This window comes from Indicator indicator, chromosome 16 (assembly GCF_027791375.1).
Source record: "Indicator indicator isolate 239-I01 chromosome 16, UM_Iind_1.1, whole genome shotgun sequence".
Classification (NCBI taxonomy): Eukaryota; Metazoa; Chordata; class Aves; order Piciformes; family Indicatoridae; genus Indicator; species Indicator indicator.
The window spans coordinates 9,945,856-9,966,621 of record NC_072025.1 but is presented as its reverse complement, the minus strand read 5'-3'; the positions used below and the strand labels follow the sequence as shown (position 1 = coordinate 9,966,621).

The 20,766-nt window shown below is 51.7% G+C and overlaps 1 protein-coding gene across 1 annotated transcript; it reads right to left on the bottom strand.

Annotated features, from left to right (window-relative positions):
• Positions 1-904: 904 nt before the first annotated feature.
• On the bottom strand, positions 905-17,479 carry ONECUT1 (one cut homeobox 1). The gene is made up of 2 exons (XM_054388143.1): positions 16,399-17,479; positions 905-1,197 (listed from the first exon to the last, which is right to left on the bottom strand). The coding sequence occupies exons 1-2, from the start codon at positions 17,477-17,479 to the stop codon at positions 905-907; spliced, it is 1,374 nt and encodes a 457-aa protein (XP_054244118.1).
• Positions 17,480-20,766: the final 3,287 nt, after the last annotated feature.

The following is a 20,766-nucleotide window of genomic DNA, read 5'->3' as shown; positions in this document are numbered from 1 at the left end:
ATTGCAAATAACAGTCTTGATTACAAGTTTTATGTGTTATACAGTTAGATTAGTTTATACCTATAACTCTACATAGTATTTTGTGTAAAAATAGCTTTGGAATATTAAAATCATTGCAATAAAATACCTGCAATATAATTATTAAATGTGTTCTTTGGTAGCTAGTTGATTTTTTTTTTTTAATGGATGGAATAGTTTTCCTTTTTTAAATCTGAACATTCCTTAACAAACAAAGAGAATGCACTGGTTTAGGTACCATTCAAAATTTCTTTGCCTATTTTGAACTTGTTTCCAGGCGTTGCACCGGTTAAGTTCAAACCATGAAACAGCAAAAATCACACTACCGTTCAAATGAATTCAGACGACTCCACGCTTTGTCGGTCATGCCATGGCATAACACTCTCTGAAGACCAGCCCTGACTAAGTCCCTAACCACTGGCGTGTACGCAGTACAGATACACTATACACCTTCACGGCAATTGCTGTGGAAATGAAGAGCCATATCTGAAGAGACGTCTGTTCAATGATGAGAAATCACTATGCTCCAAACCACTAGACAGCCAAGTACAGTGAAGATGATCATGGGTGAAGGTGTTTGACCAGTGGTCTGTTTCTCTTCTCTTTGCATTCTGTTTCATTCCCTCCATTTTGCTTTCTTCTCCCTCTATTTTTTGCAAGTCGTCGCCCTACTAAAGTGTGTGTCTTAGAACAAAGTCATAATGCAGGTGAAATAAGTCTTTGGTTTCTTTGGACTTATAAATAACTTCTTTTTTTTTTTTTTTTTTTTTTCCTTTTTTTTCAAATAGTTCTAAGTATAAACCTGCTATGTTGAGGTCCTGGTCTGTCTTAATTTTTTTTTTTTTTTTAAAGCTTTTCCACCGAGGTTTAGTTCGTGGTTATTCCTTCATGCTTTGGTACAAGTGCTTGATGAAGAAGATGAGTTGCCTGAATTGGAGCTGCCCTCGTCTTGCCACTTATCCAGACTCCTCCTCCGTGCATTCATGAAAAAGTTGCTGACGGTGCTCAGCTCCAACCCGAGCTGCTGGGAAATGGTGATTTGCAATTCTTTGGACGGACGCTTATTTTCCTTGAATATTGCATGTAGAGTTCGACGCTGGACATCTGTGAAGACCAACCGAGGCTTTTTGGGTGTATTCCCTCTATCCTTCCCATGCTCTTGTTCTTTCCTCTTGCACGCTGCAAGAAAGGGGAGGATAGTTAGAAAGAGCTGGCAGAGGAATGCATGGGCATGCAGTATAGGATATGCTAGGGAAAAGATAACCATACATGATAGCTTCCAAATGTGGAGAAGATGTATAGCATTTAATTTTCTAACTTACTATTAAGCTATAAAACACATAAGAAATGGGAGTTAGAAAATACTTTTGTTATTGTCTGTTAAAACTCAGCAAATGCTATTATTGAGAGCTTACATTTTGTTAACACTCATTAGTGCTGAGAATCTGTGTAAGATCCATGTGGGGCAGCCTGGAAATTCACTGACCCTTAAAATCAACCTTACCCACTTTTTATTACCTTTATCAGGTATTGTCAGTCCAGTTCTGTAATTTTTTACTGGCTGAGGGATAAAGAACTTGGAGAAACCAGGGTGACACTACAGGACAGCTGATTATGTATTCTGAACAAAATAAACCAACTTTTGACATGAAGAAGAATGGTATAGTAAATCTTTGTTGTAGAACTTTGCCTTATTTCATTTATCATCCCTTCTTTCCCTTTCAGAACATTATTTTGCTCTACATTATTAAAGGGCAGGTGCAATCTGAAATCTGCCTTGCAGATCACTTTCCAGGCAGGATCTGACAGGATGGGAGGGCAAATCCCAGATACCTCCTACCAGCCTTTGACTGTCTATCAGCTCATCTTGTTAGGGTAAAAGTTTCTTTGGGAGGCCAGATTGCTCTGTCTCACTTTCAAGAGTCTGAAGTTGTCTGTTTCCCTTTTTTTCTCCGACAATGTGTTTTAATGCTGATTTAGAGATGCATTTCTGAGGGTAATATGGGTCTTTGTCTCTGTGCTTGTCTAGTCCTGATTTCTGTGGTGATCAGTGCTGATTATACGAAGAGTTTTTTTCCTGTCTTCACTTATTCCATGGTTACCAAAATGAAAACAGCAAATTACTTTACAAAGGTGTTTCCTACATCTTTTATTGCTACTGAGAGCCTTGGAATGAGAGTTTAACTGCTTGAGGAAGGTATAAAAATAGTCATCCACCTTTTGTACTTGGGCAGATAGCAACTGCACAGATCAGAGAGCAAGGTTCAGGAGATGCAAAGGCGCCTTCTGCTGACCCAGGCAAGCAGGGACTGAGACACTAGGGTTTCAAGCCCTTCTGAAGAGAAGCTTTTGAAGAGCTACCTAACATAATATATTTCAGCTACACATTCTTTCATAAGCAATGACACATCAATCAAAAGGACAAGGATGCAAAACTCCTATCTTCTACAGTTATTTTTATCTGAAAACCTTTGAAGAGTAGTTTGAAGTTACATCCTGACCTCTAAAACACTGTGGAACTTCTAGGCAGAAGAAGAGGTTTGCACACGCAAGTGAGCCCCCACAGAAATCAATCTGCTGAATTCACTGTGGGGATCAATGCCTACTGAAATAATTCTACATCCCCACTGAAAGTTAACATTGATAACTCAAGAGTTAAAAATACTTTTGCAAGAATAGTGTTTTATTGACTGACAAATGCTAGAAATGAGGAGTAAAGAATGTATCAACAGCATTTCAACCCTCTATACACTTCTAACCATTTGATAATCCTGTGAAAGCAGCTGCAGAAACTCAGCTCTGTAAAAACCTCAGCCTTCAGCTCTGACTCTGACCCTGCTTGTGGGCTCATGCAGAAAAGGAGATGAACCAAACTCAGGTAATGTTTGTCATGTCTTCATTCTGTCAATGTGCTTCATTTCTGCTCACACAGCTTTACACCTTCCTTTTTCAAATGGTTCTAAGTATAAACCTGCTATGTTGACTACACAAGTTCCAGCATTCACCTAGACACTGTCCAGATCATCATTTGTCACAAGACCCTAACTGCACAAATAGAAGAGTGATCTGAGTCAACACCATATGATGCTTCCACAGGAATCATATCACAAATCACAGTCACAGTAGAGAAACAAAGCTATTTCAATCAATAAAAAAAATCTCTAGGGTTTCAATCACAAACTAGTAAAGTTTGTAAAAAATTAATAGTAGTTCTCTGAAATCAAAGAGAATAACAATAACAACGACAACAAAATCTAACTATCTATTATGAAACTAACTTGCTTAATGTGCCTTCCTGAGCCTGTGCTCATCTCCTGAAATGTAATGTTTCTGAATAATTATTTCCTTAGAAGATGTCCCAAAAGTTACAACATACCTTGCTCCTCAACTTCAGTTGTGCAAGAGACCTCATAATTACTGCTGGTAACATCACAGAGGTAAGAAAAGAGTGCTCATTGCTGGGCAGAATAAAATATATCTCATCCAATCTATGATAAAAATAACCCAATTTTAGTCTTTTGCAAATAAAACTTTATTTCAGTTGAGCCCATCAGAAAGTGAGTGTTGAGATTCCCATGGTGGTTCCTGGAGAAGCTGTGAGCCATCCCTTCCTCCTCCAGAGCAGTGTGGACCTTCTATTTTAACAAACTATCATGCAAAACTGTTGGTTTCCTAAGGCTTGATTCACACCTACTGGGAGCAGGTGAAGATAAGCTCCAGTTTAGCCTGTGTAATAAGACAGTTCTTGTCCTCACATTCAAGCCAGAGTTCTACTTTGAATTAAGGACTAATGATGTGTTAGTTCAGAGACTGAGATATCGAGTCAGTTGTAATTTGGGACCTTATTTGAGACACAAAGACCCCACACAACAGATTCAGTCCTTGCTGGCCACAGCACAGCCCCAACTGCTGAGACCAAGGCAGGCAGTGCTCCTGGCAGAGCAGCCCAGTTTGGACTCTGGGTCCTCCTGTACCCCTGGCAGCTGCTGAGCAGCACACTGGGTCTGTCTCTGCCCACCGTTGCTTCCAGAACCTTTTTCCACCTGGGGGAGACTGGAAATACCTTCCAAATCTGGATTGTTTTCAGGCAGTGCAAAAGTTGTTTCCTTTTCAGCTCCTCTTCCGTTAGCATTTGCCAGAGGTAGAACAAAGGTGAAAATTTCCCTATATGCTTAATTATTCAAAAATCCCTTGCAGACAGTCCTGCCAGGCCTGGAGTTGTGAGCACCAAGGGTAGATACCAGCTCTCATCTTCTGCCTTGTCTAGACTCAGGAATATTAATAGCACTTAAAAATAAATAATGGTGATAATGAAAAACCGTAATAGGGTTTCCTTACGATCATTTTCCCTGCACTGGAGCCAATCAATTTTAATAATAAATTGTAGCTTCCACCTTGCCAGAGAACAAATGTACATCATGGGATAAAATCTGTGCTAGCATGAGAGTCTGTCCAGAGCAGGCAGAGAGGCCAACCAGCTCACACTACCAGGGCTGACAAACTGGGGATCAGCAGCCTGTGCTCAGCCCAGGTCATGCTCAGAAAAAGCACTATGCCTGCTTGGGCAGGTCCTTCTCTAATGTTGATAAGGATAATCTCTGAAGTCAGAGTCTCCAGAAACACCAAATAAAATGCTTTTTGTGGGGAAAACACCAGAGCCTCTCTTCCAAACTGTTTATCACACACTTTCAATCTCAATTTTATTTTACACAGCAGAAGGCAGTAAAAGTAATTTGCATTGATGTCCTTCCTGCTCCTACCCATAAGCACTGTGAGAGGACCCTCTCCCAAAGCACAGAAGCTGAATTCAGGTGCTCTGTGGGGTGATGTGCTCCCCAGATGCACACACACTGTCCTCGCATGCAGCCCTCACTCCCTGCTGCGGGCAGCTGGGCTCTTTTGTCTCAGGGCTGCCCCATCTGAGTGATGCTCCAGGTGATGCCTTTTGAAAAAGCCTTAAGAAAATCTAGTCAAGAAAAGAGCAAAACAGAGGCTAAAGAAAGAGAAACACGTGCGCGAATATGACAATACAAGATTATCAGCACCAGAAGGAGCATTATAAATCCACAGCTGAACTCTGGCCTCTTCTAGTCACTTCCATCTTCCTCTGCACTGAACAGATATTTTTGACACGTGCAATTCTCCTGATACAGTCCATCAATCTATTTTTGTTTCCATTTGTTCCTTCTAAGATGCCCAAGGGATTTGGCTGAGTTCACTTGCCAAACTGTATAAGGTCTGCATGTCTCACTGAGGCCCTGTTGCCTGTGCATGGCATGGAACCGAGGCCTCACTGCTGCAGCTCCACCATCTGTTGCTGCTCTTCTGCTGTGCCCCACTGGCCCTGGCTCTGTACAGCACAGCAGGATCAGTCCTGCTCTGCTGGGAATGCCAGCAGGATTGTGTCCCCTAAGGAAACACACTAATTGCATCTCTACATTGAGATAGTGAAGAGGGTGTTTTGCCCACCTGTGATGTGAACCACACTCTTCTGTCGGTTTGAAAGACAAGATTACAATAAACTCAGGTGTTAACCCTGATGCTTGATTTAGTCTTTCATCCCTAGAGGGTGGATTTCTTTTTAAAATCTAAAGAAAGAAACCATGATTACCATAAATCAATTTTCAGGAGCACTTGGTGAATACACATGTGCCTAACCCTATCTGTCAAACATGAATTTTCCTTTCCAAAAACCAGCACCAAAAAATGAAACCAGCAAAAACTCTTAATAAATTTGTTTTCTGCTAGTTTGTTTGGAGCACACAATAAAACTCCACCGCAAGTTCTGCTGACTGATTTTTAGGAAAATTTGAAACAGAGCAGTGGGAGCAACAAGGGAAAACCCTATCTGGCAAACCCCACCCCAAGCCCATGGCTAGTTGTAAAGGCAGAGGACCACTGTCACTGTCATTGCTCAGCTGGTGGCCCAATACATTGTCATCACTGACTGCACATTCTGCAACATAGGACAGAAAAGTGGCAGATGCTGAAGAAGATGGATTTAGGGGGTTTCAGACCCTAATTTAGCATTGAGAGAGCCATGCCCTTACATGCACACTAACAGGCTGTAGCAGGGGCCAGGCTCTCCAAAAGGTCACACTGCTCACCAGCTGCCCACAGCAGTTCCCATAGCTCCAGGACAGACACACACAAGATCCACAACTGGGTTTTTGACCATATAAAGTGTTTAGAGGGGGAGAAGGGACACAAGATAGCAAGACCAGAGCAAGCCTGCCCAAGTGCACTGCCACAGCATGGCATTACAGCTCTTCTGGGAAGCATACAGTCACACCAGTGCCTTGACGTGAGTCTTCTCACCCCATGGAGGAGGAAGTCAAGGCACACAGTGGAACTCCACTTACAGTGAGCCCTTTTTTCCTCTGTTTATAAACAGGTCAGGTTCAAAACAAGGAGACACGTAACAACATCTTCAGCCATGCTAAATTCAGAGACTGGCTGACATGGAAAGCAGACCTTGTGCTGGCTACCAGCAATGGGATAGGAGCCTTTCACCCTGAGGTGACAGGTCATGTTTCCAGCTCTGGCTCAGGTTACTACTGACCACAAGCCATTATTACTTGATGCCCATTGAGTGCCCTATACTAGATGAGGCAGCAGTCTTGGTTCAGCTCCCCATGAGCAGATTCACACCACACTAATTTCCATCACACTTGACAAATTATTTGACACCAATTAGCACCATGGCTGGAAGGTTGAGCCTCATGCTACAGACAGAAGTCTGTAGGAACGGATTTTGTTGCTGAAATGTTCATTTTGGGGAACAAAGAGAACTGGGGATCTCTCGTGACTTGTGGGCTCAGCTCTGTCTTGCCTGAGGAGGCACCTTCTTGTTGCCCCACATCACAAGTTAAACTCAACACTGAGGTCTGGGGTCACTATGACAATCCTCATCCTTACTTATCATGAGCATTGTATTTGCTATAGACAGAGAAGAGGAAAAAAAAGAAAGCAAACCCAAAAACAACTAACTGCTTTATTCTTCTCTTGAAGACTCCAGTGTGGAATTCCCAGAAAGCAATGGGGAGTTTACAAGCCAACAACTTTGCTGCTGTTTCCTAAGAGTGGGAAAACCCCCCCAAAATGATGCTGTCCAGCTCAAAGAAGTCCTGACAAAAGCCCTATGTTTCTGTCTGTGACATGGCAGAGGCAAAGAGGTATATTTTAGACTGACTTGAGGCAGTTCTCAGAAGTTTTGTGACAATTATGTTCTCCCTCTCCTCTTGCAAAGCCTAGTATTCTAGTAATCTAAATTTCCTTGTTTACAGAACCTGTCTTATGTGTATTTTCTGATCTCTGCTGTGTTCAGTCTTTAACGGCTGAGAACTCCCTCAGCCAGAGTTTGAACTGCACTCAATAAGACCCTGGGAATCTCTTTCTGATGCACCTGCTTCTAGTTTGGAAACATCACAAAATATCCAATAACATTTTAAGAGAATGAAAACACTTCACTGGTACAAATTAGAGAATGTACTGGAGGATATTCTGAAGGAGAATCTACCCTAAATTGGAAAATGGAGCTGGATTTCCATAGGAGGTTCAAACTGCTTGAGAACTTTGGCCATCAGAGGTAGTCCTAATCACATGGGCTACAGTGGCTCAGTGGAAACAAGTAGCCAAAAGTTTATGGCAAATTTATGGTGATGATGATAATATATAACAAAGTGAGATAAGATCCATCCTTATCATGTGAACAACACCTCTGGAACATGAAGAGAGACACACAGATGACAGATTTTCCTAATCTTTCCTAATTATCCAAAACTTTATATTTAGGGGAATATGAGACCAAGATAAGGGAACTATAAGATACATACTACCCGTGGGCAGACTTCACCACATGAACTAAAAGCAAGCAAATCAGTTTGGCATGGATGAACATCTGCAGCTGCTGTTTTCCATTCACTTCAATACTTGGTGAACCCCTGCACTGCTCCATTCTGCCCTGAGGTCTTTAAAGGTGCCTGGCAGATGAAATACCTCCAGAAAAGTGCTGTATGAGTCAGACCCCTGTGCGTCAGGGCAGCTCTTAGCCTTACGCTCCCATTGTAGTGGGTAGCAGACAACATTGATGCTGCAAAGAAGCATTCCCCAAAGTTTCAGCGCATCATAGGATAAGGCCATTCACATGTGAGGGATGAAAGCCCACATGGGTGACACAGTTTTGCTCCCCAAAACTTTCCTCTTTCAGATGAAGAAAGTATGGGCTACCCTGAAATATCTGAACCCACAATAATTTTTTTATTACTCCCAGCATCACTCAGTGTTCTGTTCTTGTCTCTCTAGAGACTTGTATTTACACTTAGAGTATGGGTGTGCCCATCCCTTGGGAAGGTCACTTGATCCATTTCTCTGCCATCAGGCCCAGGCAATATTCCTCTTTTCTTGTTTCATAAGGCATTAAGGGACATGGTCTAACAGTTGTGTACAGCAAGACGTTTGGATATTATTGGGCTTGATGATCTTAAGGTCTTTTCCAACCAGGCAATTCTATGATTTTATAACAAGAAAAGAGTTTAAAATGTGTTCGTATACCAGAAACTCACAGAATGACATTAGCCTGACAATAAATAGATCCCAGATGAGAGTGAATGGTAAGCATCTCACTCTTGTGTACTGTATTAAAACGAGTGACCCTAATTTGCTACCTCTGGAATAATAAAGTGGATCTGGCTAAGGAGTGCTGACTCAAGAATTCCGGATTCTGGGGTTTACGCAAATGCACGGTGTTGATGGATCTGTAACCACCTGAGTGAGCTGACATCACCATTACAGAGTATGTTGCTAAGTGGATCAATCAGGGGAAAGCACCTGATTTTCCTGTGATATCATTTAAAGTACACGTTAAATTTCTTTAGGTAGGTCTTTAGTTAACCATATTACCATGACAAATATTTCTTTGTCTAGCATAAGTAATTAGAATTTAATCACTTTAACTGAATCTTAATTACCTCAAATGAATTGAAAGGGCATTTAATAGCAAAGATTAAATTGCCTTAATGAACGATTTTTGAGACATCAATATTTTAATCGCGTTAGCTCTTTCCTCCCTCCCCCCCACCCTACTTCCCGCCGTAGAGGCGCAGGCAGCTCCCGGCCCCTGGGTGGCGCCCACCCCTCGCAGCTCCCGTTCCGCGGTCCTGCGCTGGGGCAAAGCGCTCCGCACCATACCGCTGCTCAGCACGGGGGTAAAGCGCTTCGCACTGCTCCGCACGGCTTCACGCCGCTCCATACCGCACTGCTCCGCGCCCACGCTGCCTCATGCCACCCAAACAGGGAGAGCCGCCCGCCCCGCTCTGCTCTGTACCGCATCGTTCCTCTCCGTATCTCATTGTTCTGCGCCGCTCTGCATTCACACCACTCCGCACCGTCCAACGGGGAGCGCCGCACGCACCCCGCCGCTCCGCACCCTCCCTCTCCACGCCGTCCGCTTCGCCTCGCGCTTCTCCGCCTGTTCCACACCCCACAGACGGGCAGCGCCGCCCGTACCTATCCGCTCTTCTCTGCGCCGCTCCTCATCCTGCTGCGCACCGCCCCGCTCCGCCCCGCGCTGCCACGCCCCACGCTCTCGGGAGCAGCTGCAGCACCGACAGCCCCGCCCCGGTCACCCCCGCGCGGGTTTCCCGGACACAAGCGGCTGCAGAACCGCACCGGTCCCATCAGCCCGCTGCCGCCTGCATTGAGCAGCGCGGTGGAACATATCCTCCCACGTGGGATTGCGAGGCGCTCGTATAACGGGCCTGGCGTTAGGGCGGGTCATCCCGTCTCTTGCTGCTGCCACAGCCCGTGACTCTGCTACATCCTCCGAAAATGAAGTTTCTGAGTTGTGGAAGTGACGCAATCCATTGCAAAACCTTCACTGGGACATTAAGGATGGTCAGACTTAGTTAAAAACCGTCTCGGGCTGCTTTCCTAAGGACCTCCCTGTCTGTTCCCGCGCCCTCTGCTCCAATTTTTGAGCCCTCAGCCGCTTCTGGCACGAAATTCCAAATAGGGACGTATGTCTCAGATGAACGAGAAACAAGAGAAGCCCGTTTTGGGAGGCGGCAGTATGGCAACTGCCCTTTCGAGGGAAAAACTGTAGACCTGCCCGCACTAATAAGCCTGCACTAATTGCACCGCCTCTTCTTAGCCACAGGTATGTGGCAGGATTGCTGTGCCAGCATATCCATAGCCTCAGGGCAGGTTCGCTGCAGCAGCTTCTGCCCCGAAGTCGCTGAGGAAGCTGCCGTGACACTTCATACTTCTGTCTGTTCGCAGTACTAGCATTTATAATGTTCCATCACAAAGTGCACACATGCAACAGCGCCAACGTTCCGCAGTCCGCAGCAGCCGGCGGTGCTGCTTTGTGCACCGAACACTAATCCATCGCGTTTTAATTGCCGTTTGGGCTGTACATAAAACGCTACCACTGAGACTTCCTATCTCCCTAAAATGGGAGGGGAGGGGGGAAATAAATCAAAACTGCTGTTGAGCTAATAAATTGTTCCTATAAATTACTCTTTCAGCATCATAAAACTGACTTCCTCTTAAGCAAAACGGCTCAAGTAAACTGCATTTCCGAATAAAGTCAGTAAGCATCAGTTGCTTCTCTGTCAGTATGTGATTTATCCAGATAGATTGACGTTTGAAATGCGAATCATCATTTATCGATTTGATCATGGAAGTACTCGACATAATGCCGTGGTAGGTCCCGGGTTCGGTCGTCAGTAAAAACTCCCCTCCATGCCTCTAGTTTTCAGGTTAAAGTCACCAGCACTTCAGCGAAAGCTCCCACGCTTGAGTCACCTTAGTTCTCCCTCGAAACGAACTTTTCCCTTGGGTGGAGGTTACGGGAGTCCTTCTGCCACACACAGAACAGGAAAAGGCTGCCTGACACAAAGCATAAGCTTTGGTTTAGAGCCGGTACATGCAAAGATCGACACTGGCCTGTGAATCTCGATACTTTTGTTTAGATCTAACCATGGCACTCCTTTCCGGCTGTGTGAAGGGAGCTGGCTATGTGAAGGTCAGCACTCAGCTGCAGCCCCGGCAATGCCCGGGCTCCCCACCTTTAGCGGGCACAGCCCTGGCACCATGAATCCCTCTCTCCTCTCCTCCTGGGCCATCCCGACCGGGGGGAACCGTGGGGGAGACAGTGCACGGTCACGGTGCTGTGAGGAGCTCGCTTCTCCTCCGGCCACGCACCCGTACCAAAGATCTCCTCCCCAGACGCAGTCCTCCCGGGGCGCGCTGCCCGGCCGAGAGCCGAGACACCTCCGATGCCGCAGCCCGGCCGCGGTGAGGTACAGAGGGTGACAGCCCGGCTCACACCGTACCAGCGCAACTCTAATTGCAGGCTGCCGTGATGTAAAATCAATGAGCCGTTGTTCCCCACCGGAGCCAACACTCGTTAGGCGTCTCCGCAAATCCCCGTGGCCCACCTCCGCGTGGCCTCGTCTCCAAAACAAGAGGGCCGGCTTCGTCCCGACCCGCCGCCGGACTTGCTCGGGCGCGGGGTCGCCAGGGCCGGGTCGATCCCGGCGGGGTCGTGCCGTGAGCAGGGCCGTGCTGGCAGTAGCTGTCCGCGGTCCTGAAGCCGCGTCGTGCTGCTCCTCCAGTCTCGCCCCCGCGCCGAGGACAGGGGGTATCAGCGGACGGCGGCAGCCCGCGCAGGGCACCTTGCCAGGATGCCACCTGTCCCGCAACGCTCACCGGAACCGCCGTCGCTGCCCGATACAGCCGGCGTGCCCGGATCGGAGGGTCTGGCACCCGCCCGCCGGCGGTCAGTAGATGGCGCAGAGCCCCTGGGAACCAAGCTGAGACGTGGGGGTGGCCGGGTGGCCCTGGCCGGTCAAGGGCGGGTTAGAGACAGCGGGCCGGACCGCCAACTCACTCACGGGCCGGCCGTACGGTATCCCATGAGGCGGCTATGGCGGTGGCCGCGGTCAGGAGCGGCCCCGCGTAGAGGTTGTTGCATCTGAACGGCAGGGACGGTGGGAGCGGGGCACGGCTCCACCCGGTGCCTCTCGGCCACGCGGCGGGTAATTAAAACAAACAAACAAACAAAGGAACAAACAAAGGAACAAGCAAGGGCTGAGCCTTGCTACGAGGGCGGAGGTTCCGTGAAGACTGGCCCGGGAGGGACCTGGCCCGGTGCGAAGGAACGCGGACTCGCCGTCGCCCGGCCCCGCTCCTCCTCCTCACGCTGGGCAAACATTAACGAAGGGCAAACGCGGCTGTGTGCGAGCGGCTGCAAATCAATCCCGCCGCAAGGACACGGCCGGCAAACAACCACGGCTCACAGTGCCCTCCCGGCTGCGCATTGAGAGCTGCGCCGGAGGTTGGCTGGGGCCTGCGTTCCTTCCCTCCGGTCCCACCAGGCCGAAGCACCATGCCTCGGTCCCAGCACCGGTTGGCAGCCGCGGAGTGGCCGCTGTCACCGCCCGCGGTGCGCGGAGCTAGGCTCGCGGATGTCAGCGCGGCGTTCGGCCGGCCCGCGGAGCGGGGAGGGGCAGGGACTTTCCCCCAAGCCCTCGCCGTGCTCGGGCGTCGGCGAGAAGCCCCCGGTCGATGCCCTCCGCCTCCTTGATGCAAATACTTTTATGCAAAGTCCCCGCTGGGTAAATATTAAACAGGCCCTAATGAGGCAATCGGGGCTGAGGCGCTGCTGGGGCCAGGATGCATCGACCTTCCCCCAGCTCACCGAGGCGGTCGGAGGAGCGAAAGGTGCAAATGGCATTCATTAGATTTCATATTTAATGTGGAAAACACTCTAATTACTGTATCGATTTCTTTACAACTAATTTGGCGAGAATTTCTCGCCGGCTTCCCAGGGCTTCAGCTTAGCCTGGACTCACATTGGGAGGGAGAAAGAAAACGAGATGATAAACAGAGATGCAGCTGTGAAGAACAGGAGTCAGGTCGCAGGCAAATACGGAACAACTCTGGAGGCACAAGCCGCACCCCCTAGCATGAGTCCCGTGTGCAAGCGCAGCTCGCCACGGTCCCCTCTCCCCTCGACCGGCTCCCGAAGCCCCGCGACCGGCTCGGATGGGGAAGCCGCCGCCAAGGGGCCCCTTCGGGACGAGCTCGCTCCGAAGGTGCACCTCGGCAAAGCAAACACCCTCCTGCAGTAGATCCAAAGGGGCCTCTGGAGGTGCCTTATACCCGCCTTGCCCGCTCTCGGAATGTTTATCCCCCGGCGCTTTCCTCTCGCCCCCGCTGTAGGCCATGCGGGAGCCGGCTGTGCGGGGCCGCAAGCCGCCTCCAGGCAGATGTGTTCATAATAACAAACAGCTCGAAGCTGATGAATTTTTTTCCCGAACAAGATGGGACGATTTTTGACTTCTTGATCCCCTCCTATTCTCGCCCCCTCTGCAGACGAAAATAGCCTGAAATAAATTCACCCTCAAATCTCACCAAGCTGCAGAAAGGCTGTACGTTTTCTTTTAATTGTATTTATTTTTTCGGTGTCCCTTCACTGCCCTTCTAAATGTCAGTGGAGGCTGGGGGAGGCAAGACTATCTAACGGAGAAACGGCCAAATAGATAAATATTCAGTAGTAGAGGGGGAGAGGGGGGGAGACAGACAAAGGAAAAGAGAACAGAGAGGAGAAGGAAGATTGGGATGAATAAGATGGAGGCTGGAAGAGGTCAGCTTTGCAATTAGTAGTTCTGCTTACATTTCAAGAGACAGCCCAGGAAGTGTCAAGACCTCAATCCTGCTTCTATGTAGCTACCAATTTTTCCTCTATTTGTCGGAGCTTCTGTAATCTTGGAGGTAGGAATCCCCCAGGGATGGGTGGAAGGGGCAAATACTCAGGATAAAATGCTGGGCAAGACCATGAGGCCTAAAATAAGCAGGCTCCACCTCCCTCACTGCCTCCCGGGCACTGCCCGAAGAATATCAGAAAGAAAAGAAATTGAAGTGGCGAGGACTCTGGTATTTATCTACCTGGTAATTCTCCAAATGCCCGGGAGTGAGTTATAATTTAGACGTGAAATTTAATTTGTGTTGGCTGGAGTAATTCATGATATTTTGAATTGATGTTCACACGTCAATATCAATCGGGGCAGATTTTTACCACTTAGTAAGATCATCACACATTTGAAACCCGCGCAAAATAAAATCGATCCTCGATGCATTTACGGCAGATCACCCGCAGTGTGGGGAGGGCTGCACGGAGAGGCGCGGAAGGGCGCGCAGAACGGGACGGGCGGGGCGCTTAGCAGGCTGCCCCCATTGGCTGGAACGCAGCGCTATGCAAATGACCACGTGCTGCAGAGCTGCCCGCGCCCTGGCGGGGCTGCACCGGGCGAAGCCACGAGGAGCGCCGGAAGAGCCCTGAGGAGGCCCGGCGGGGCCTGGCACTGCCAGACCGTTTGCATGTGACGTGGGGACACTCGGGTGCAGGCGGCCCTGCCCGACATTCCCCCACCCCCTCCCGTGCCTCCCTGGGCGGCGAGCCCAGTTTCGGCACAGGGAGGCCGTTACTGTAAGGTGCCAGCTCTTGGGTGTCATCGGAAATGGAAGGTGGAATAATGAGGCTTTGTCTGTCTAACGGGATTACCGGGATCCGTTTATGCGAGGGCAGCGCGGGGGTGGATGGAGGTTTGGGCCGTTTGCGGGCAGAAGCCAACAATGCGTCTCTCCAGACCCGGCAGCTGTATAGAGCGGGGCTGTCTCCCGGCAGAATTCGGCCATGCCAGGGGGAAGCTGCTGCCTCCCTCCCGGCTGGGCCTGCAGCCGGGGCTGGCTGGCAGAGCTTCCCGGCCGGCAGCGCCAGGGAAGGGATGCCAACAGACTCCGGAGTGAGGGGTTGTTTCCAATATCGATCTATGCAAATGAGCGGAGATTCAGGTCGACCGATTTGTCGTAAAAATACACTCCAAATAGAAGAAAGTTCGTCTTAGCAATCGTTAAGGGGATATTGGGAACACAAACTCCATCCTCCTGTCCGGGGTAGCACCAGCAAGACGAGGGTTTTCTCCTGATGGACTGGTTGTTGAGAAAGGGAAGGCGGAAAGGGCATTTTGTAAGAGCTCAGACCTTTGAAACTGACTCTGCAGGAGTAGAAGCCAAAGAGAGCAACGTCCTCCCACCGGCGTGCTCCGCAGGGCCAGCTACGGCAGGGGAGGAAGAAATTGCTACGGGCCCTTCCTAGCACGGCTTTAGGCTTCAGAAACGAGGAGGCCGGCTGGAACCAGGCAAGGAGCAAGATAGCGGCTCAGCCGGGTTCCTACAGGGTCGGGAAGCGGTTCCCAATACCCAGCGTTGGGATAGTCAAAAGCGCAGGACTGTTAGTGCATTTCAAAGGAGAAAGATTTGGCCCTTCTCTTATTTTTTATCTGTGAAATGGATCAGTGACCCCGTCTCCAACTCAGATTGACTGTCTCGCGTTCTCCAGGGACAAATTAATGGAGACCTATCACTTAATTAACAAACCCTCACTCACGGCATATTAAACCCGGCCTCAGCTCTGGGAGCGCATGGTGGCGAGTTTGGGGGGAGATGGTAGAAGAGAAAAGGTATCGAACGGGACTGAGACCTCCAAGCAGACCATACCGGAGCTGCGACATGCAGAGGCACCCACGCAAAATTCAAACTCCGCGGCCTAACGATAATTAAAACCAAATTAACTCAAAATCTAATGATTTTAGCGTTTCCCAGCCACCACTCACAGGCCGGACTCGTAGCCTTTGTGGGAAAGCCCTGCCCCAGCACACCCAGTCTATCTCGAAGGGGCGCGGAGCTAGGTCCGGCTTCGAGGCCCGCCGGGTGCTACCATCGGAACCTACTGCCCCGGGGACTGCCGCGGCCAGCACAAAGCAAACGCACTGACTCCTCTCGGTGATGCGTTACCGGGGCTCCTCCGCACCCCGTTCATGGGCTATACCGGGCAGTACCGGCACGCGGAGCCCTGTGTCAGAAACCAGTATCGCCCGGTAAACCCCGATCGCTCAGACAGACGCCGATTAAAGCATTTCCGCCTCGCCCTGCCCGCTCCGGGCAAGCCCTGCCACTGGCCGGTGCGAGTGTCGGCAGCTCCCCGTTACCGGGCGCGCTGGACGCCGTCCCGCTGGCGACAGGCGAGGGTGTCGGGTGCGCCCCACCCGGGATAACGGGGAAAGACGGGGCGCCGCAGTCCTCAGCCCGAACCCCGGCTCGGCTTTGTTTGGCAGCCGGGAGCCTGTCGCGGAGGAACTGGACAGTGCCGGTGCGCGGAACTGGGAGAGGGAGCGGGGAGAGGAGAGAAGCGGAGCAGCGGAGGGCGGACAGGGCTGCTCTTCAGGGGCAGGCATCGGGACCGGGGTGGCCTGGACAGGCCCGGGGCCCCAGTTCCACCACTGCCGTGCCCCGACCGCCCCACAGCGGGCTCACCTGCCAGCCGCAGAGCAGACATCCTCTGAAACTCCGGCTCCTGGAGCCACTTCCACATCCTGCGGAAGGTCTCCCGGCCGGATTTGAGCTTGCTCCAGGGCTTAGGGTTCCTCAGCAGGTCTGAGAGAGTCCCTTGAGAGCGGCACAGCACCCTCTGGGCGAAGATAGCCTGGGGGATGCTGTATCGCTTGAGCTCGGTGGTGATCCTCTGAGCTACTTCTTTGGTATTGATTTCTTCCATTTGCCCTGAATTACTTCCACTGTTGACCTGCGAACCAGTTACAGAAGGGTTTTGCTCCCTGGCCGAGCCCAGAATCTGCCCGTGGTTCTGGGCATTCAAGTGGGCATGGGGGTGGTGTGGGATCCCGTTGATAGGCACCATGCCAGCGGATGTGGGGGTGAGGTGTTGATCGCCATGCCTGGCTAACATGGCAGGATGGTGGGCTTCAAATCCGTTTGGGGTGAGCATTTTTTCGGCGGGCATGGTCGCACTGGGGTGAGCGTAGTGGGGCAGCCCTTGCTGGGAGTTGTGGATGCTCCCCAGGCCCGATCCAGATAACGGAGAGAGGCTTTGCCCCATGCCGGTAACATCCTTGTGGTAAGGGGTGTAGAGATTGTTCATAGACGCCAGACCCCTCTCGTCCCGCATGAGCGTGAAGCTGCCGCTCACGTTGCCCGGTATCCGCTGGTGGGGGTGGTGATGATGGTGATGGTGATGGTGGTGGTGAGGGAACTTGTCCGAGACTGTCGAGATGGGAGGTAGAGGCTGCAGAGGGGTTAATGTGGTGTAGGTGCTGCTCATGCTCATGCCGGGGGGTGTCTCGCAGGCCATGGTCATGGTGGGGTGCAGGGGGCCCGTCAGCGCGTGGTCGGGCGGCCGGTGGTGGTGGTGGTAGTCGCCGCCGTCGAGGATGGACGCCATGCCCATGGAGCGCGGGTGGGCTGGCAGGTGGCTGCCGCGGTGGGCCACTGCGCTCCGGTGATGAGGGCTGCCGCTCATCAGGTCAGCGGCGGCGGGCACCGGCTCATGGCTCACCCCATGCAGATCGCCGATGTTCTCCATCGCCAGCTGCGCGTTCATCGTCGGCCGTGCGGGCGGCTGGACCGCACATCTATCTGGTGGGCGGTGGGGCGTCCCGGAGCTCTTCGCGGCGGCCGCGGGCCGGTTCCTCCCGCGGGTCGGCGGCGGGCGAGCTGGTGGCGGTGCTGCTGCTCCTGCCGGGCTGGTGGCTTTGCTTGCTTTTTTTTCCCCTTTTTTCCCCTTTTTTTGTAATTTATTTATTTGTTGGGGCTTTTGTTTGTTTTTTTTTTTCCCCCGTCGTGTCGGTCCTAGGGCCCCCGCTCCCTCAGGCCGGGCTCTGCAGCCGCGGCGGGTGTCTGGCCGCGTCCCTCGCCATCTCTAGCCATGGCTCTCTCTGCACTCCGCCGTTTGGACACGGCTCCGCTGCTGCAGCGGCGCGGCCGCCGAAACGGCGCATGCGCGCCGCGCCCCCGCCGCACCGCCCCCTCCGTGCTGGCTCCGCCCCGTGACGTCACAGCCCCTATTAAGGATGCGAGCCCCACGCGGCGGTGCTCAGAGTTGTTGGTGGTGTGCTGCTCTGTGCTGTCGCTTCGGGTCTTATCGCAGGTTCCCCCCTGCCTTCATCCCTGCCCCGCTGGGCACAAAGGGCCACCCACTCCGCCGTGCGGGCGGCTCCCGGGTATGAGAGCCGTCCGCTCCACCCCTTCGGTGACTCCGCGTTTTCTGTGAACGCGGAGCCTCCTCACCTCACGGTGAGCTTCCGGGGGTGAGATCGCCCTGCGCTGGGGAGCCCACGAGCTGTGCCCGCCATGTCCCATTCACCCCCACCTTTGCGTCCACCCACGCTGTCCCGTAGCCGTCGGTCCTCACACGCCGGCCGGCTCTTGGATCGCTCCTGTGTGCTGCCCTATCGGGAAACTTCCCGTTGCCCAGCCTGGGGAAGGACACAGGGAAGCCCCCCAGTGTTGTGTCCTGGGCCCAGCCGGGCTCCCCCTGCGCCTCATCTTTCGACCTCCCCCAAGCTCTCGCCCTGTCTCCTCCCCAGCCGCGACATCCTGCTGTGTTCAGCCAAGCAATGCGATGGGGAGGGACTTTTACAGCCCCTGCCCGGGACCCTGAGTAGCCCGGGGGCTGTGCCCGGCGGTGCAAAGCGAGCATATGCCCCGAGGCGCCCAGCAGCCGGACATGCCGCTGGTTTTCTTTTATTTTTTTCTCCTAAAAGAAAGAAAAGGAGGAGGGGGAAGAAAAAGCGAGCCCACCCGCCAGCTCCCTCTCGTTAGCTAAGGTGTCTTTATGCTGGAAGAAAGGGCAGATGTGCCTATTGTTCGCCCATTAACAATAACGAACCACGCCGGGCAGAGTGCAGCGTGTGCGCGGCGCCGAACGGCAGGAGGGACGGGGCGAGCTGAGGCGCTCTGCGGGAGAGCCGCGGGGCCACAAACGGGAGGCCCCGGGCGGGCAGAGCACAAAGCCCGCCCCACTTGACAGCCTGGCCGCCGCGCTTCGCCCCGGGCGCCGTCAGGGCTTGCGGGAGTTCTCGGGTACCCCGCGCTGCCGTCGCGAAGGCTCGGGGCCAGCCAGCAGATCCCCTCTGCGCTGGGGCTTGCCCCGGGACCCGGGAGGCTTTTCTAGGGAGACTCAGGACTGGAGCACCTGCCCTGGCAAACCTACCGCCGGTGGAATGCAAAGCGAGAGCACCCCGACTCACTCTTCAGCTCCCCGGTTGTAAGGGGAGGCCTTCACTCTCTCTTCGCCCTGTCAAAAGCTCTTAGGCCCCTTCCCCAAGGGGAGCCGTGAGTCCACTGCCAGGAGCCACCAGCCCCACGGCGGGTGCACACCGTAAGACCGGAGACTGGAGCCGGTTCTCGAGCGAGAGTTACCCCGGTAGGGACCTGAAAGTAAACCCTGGGGTTACTTCCCTAGAAGGTATTACCCGAACCAGAGAGACAAGGGCCGTGGAGGTTTCCTCACTGCGTGGGGCAGCGGGCTGCTCGGGAGCCCACGCAGAGGCCGTAGGGACTCGTCAGTGCACTGGTGCCGTGAGGCAGCGAGAGCCCTTGCCCCACGCTTTCGCCCCAAAATACCGAGCAGCTGCGGAAGGGCAGGGCGCGGACGTCTGGTCCCGCGCTCCTGCTCTAGCCGTCCCCGAAACAACGCCTGCGAGTAGCGGGGTGTCCACGTCCGCGAGGGACGGCCTGGGGACCGTGCTCGCCGCTCCGAACTGCCTGGCCCGTTTGCCCCACCCGCGGCGAGTCCCGGGGTTGAGCGGGCGGCACCCGGTGCCTGTCGCCCAGGCACGACTGCATGTCACAGTCCCTCGTGGACATGTCCGACGGAGGACAGTACCCTGGTAGGCCGACGTGGGCTGCTGACCAGCCGTATGCGTGTATATAGCCTCTGTGTGTGTGTGTGCACGGTCCGTGAGCTAAAAAGAGCCCTAGAAGCCGGGCAAGCTCGCAGGAAACTTTTGAAATCACGACAACCATCTGCTAAGCGTGTTGCGTGTACGCCCTGGAAGCCAGCAGCCCGAGTTTTTTTCCCCCAATAAATGCAGAATTTCCATAGAGGGTTTATTTATTTCCTGCAATTAAGAGAAACACACACAAGTATTTGTAGGAACTCAGTGCCGTCGAACCACGTCTCCGAAAGACATCCCTTACCTCCGCGCTCTGTCCCTGAGCAGACGAAGCTTCTCTGCGTTTTATTTTGTGCTACAAAATACATACAGATCCTTGTGTGTACAACACCAGCCCGAAAAGCCTCCACACCTTTATGAATTTTTGTAATGTTAACATGAACAGTGTCCCCTAGCTAGGGATACATAAGGAAAAGTGCATCCGAGAAAGAAGAACAAATAGACCAGAAACCTAATTAATGATCTCAGGAAAAACTGAAAAAGGGTAAAATAAAACAAAATTATCGAGAGCATTTCGGGCTGAAGCGAACGGCTGTGATTGTTTCCCGGGCCAACACGAGGTGATGTCACGGATCTAATCGAAACGTTGTAAGATTCTTCATTATCAATATCTGAACACAATTTACAGTTTAATTAAAAATATATCATCTCCATTTGGTTAGCGATTAGCTACCAAAGTAAATATCATAGCCAATATAAGTTACTCCTTCGAGTTTATAAGAAATTATAGCATCGAAATTTTCTTTAAGAGATGAGCATAAAAACAACCCTGAACCATTTGGAGAGTCCTGTTACACGGCAGCCTCTGTCTCGGTTCAGTTTACAGGCTTAGAAAAGAGTGCTCGTGGATTCGCACCCATCTTCCCCCAGCCCTAAAGGAATCTTTTCTTTCAAAAAATGCTTTCTTTCTCTTTACTCCTCGGGGGGATCC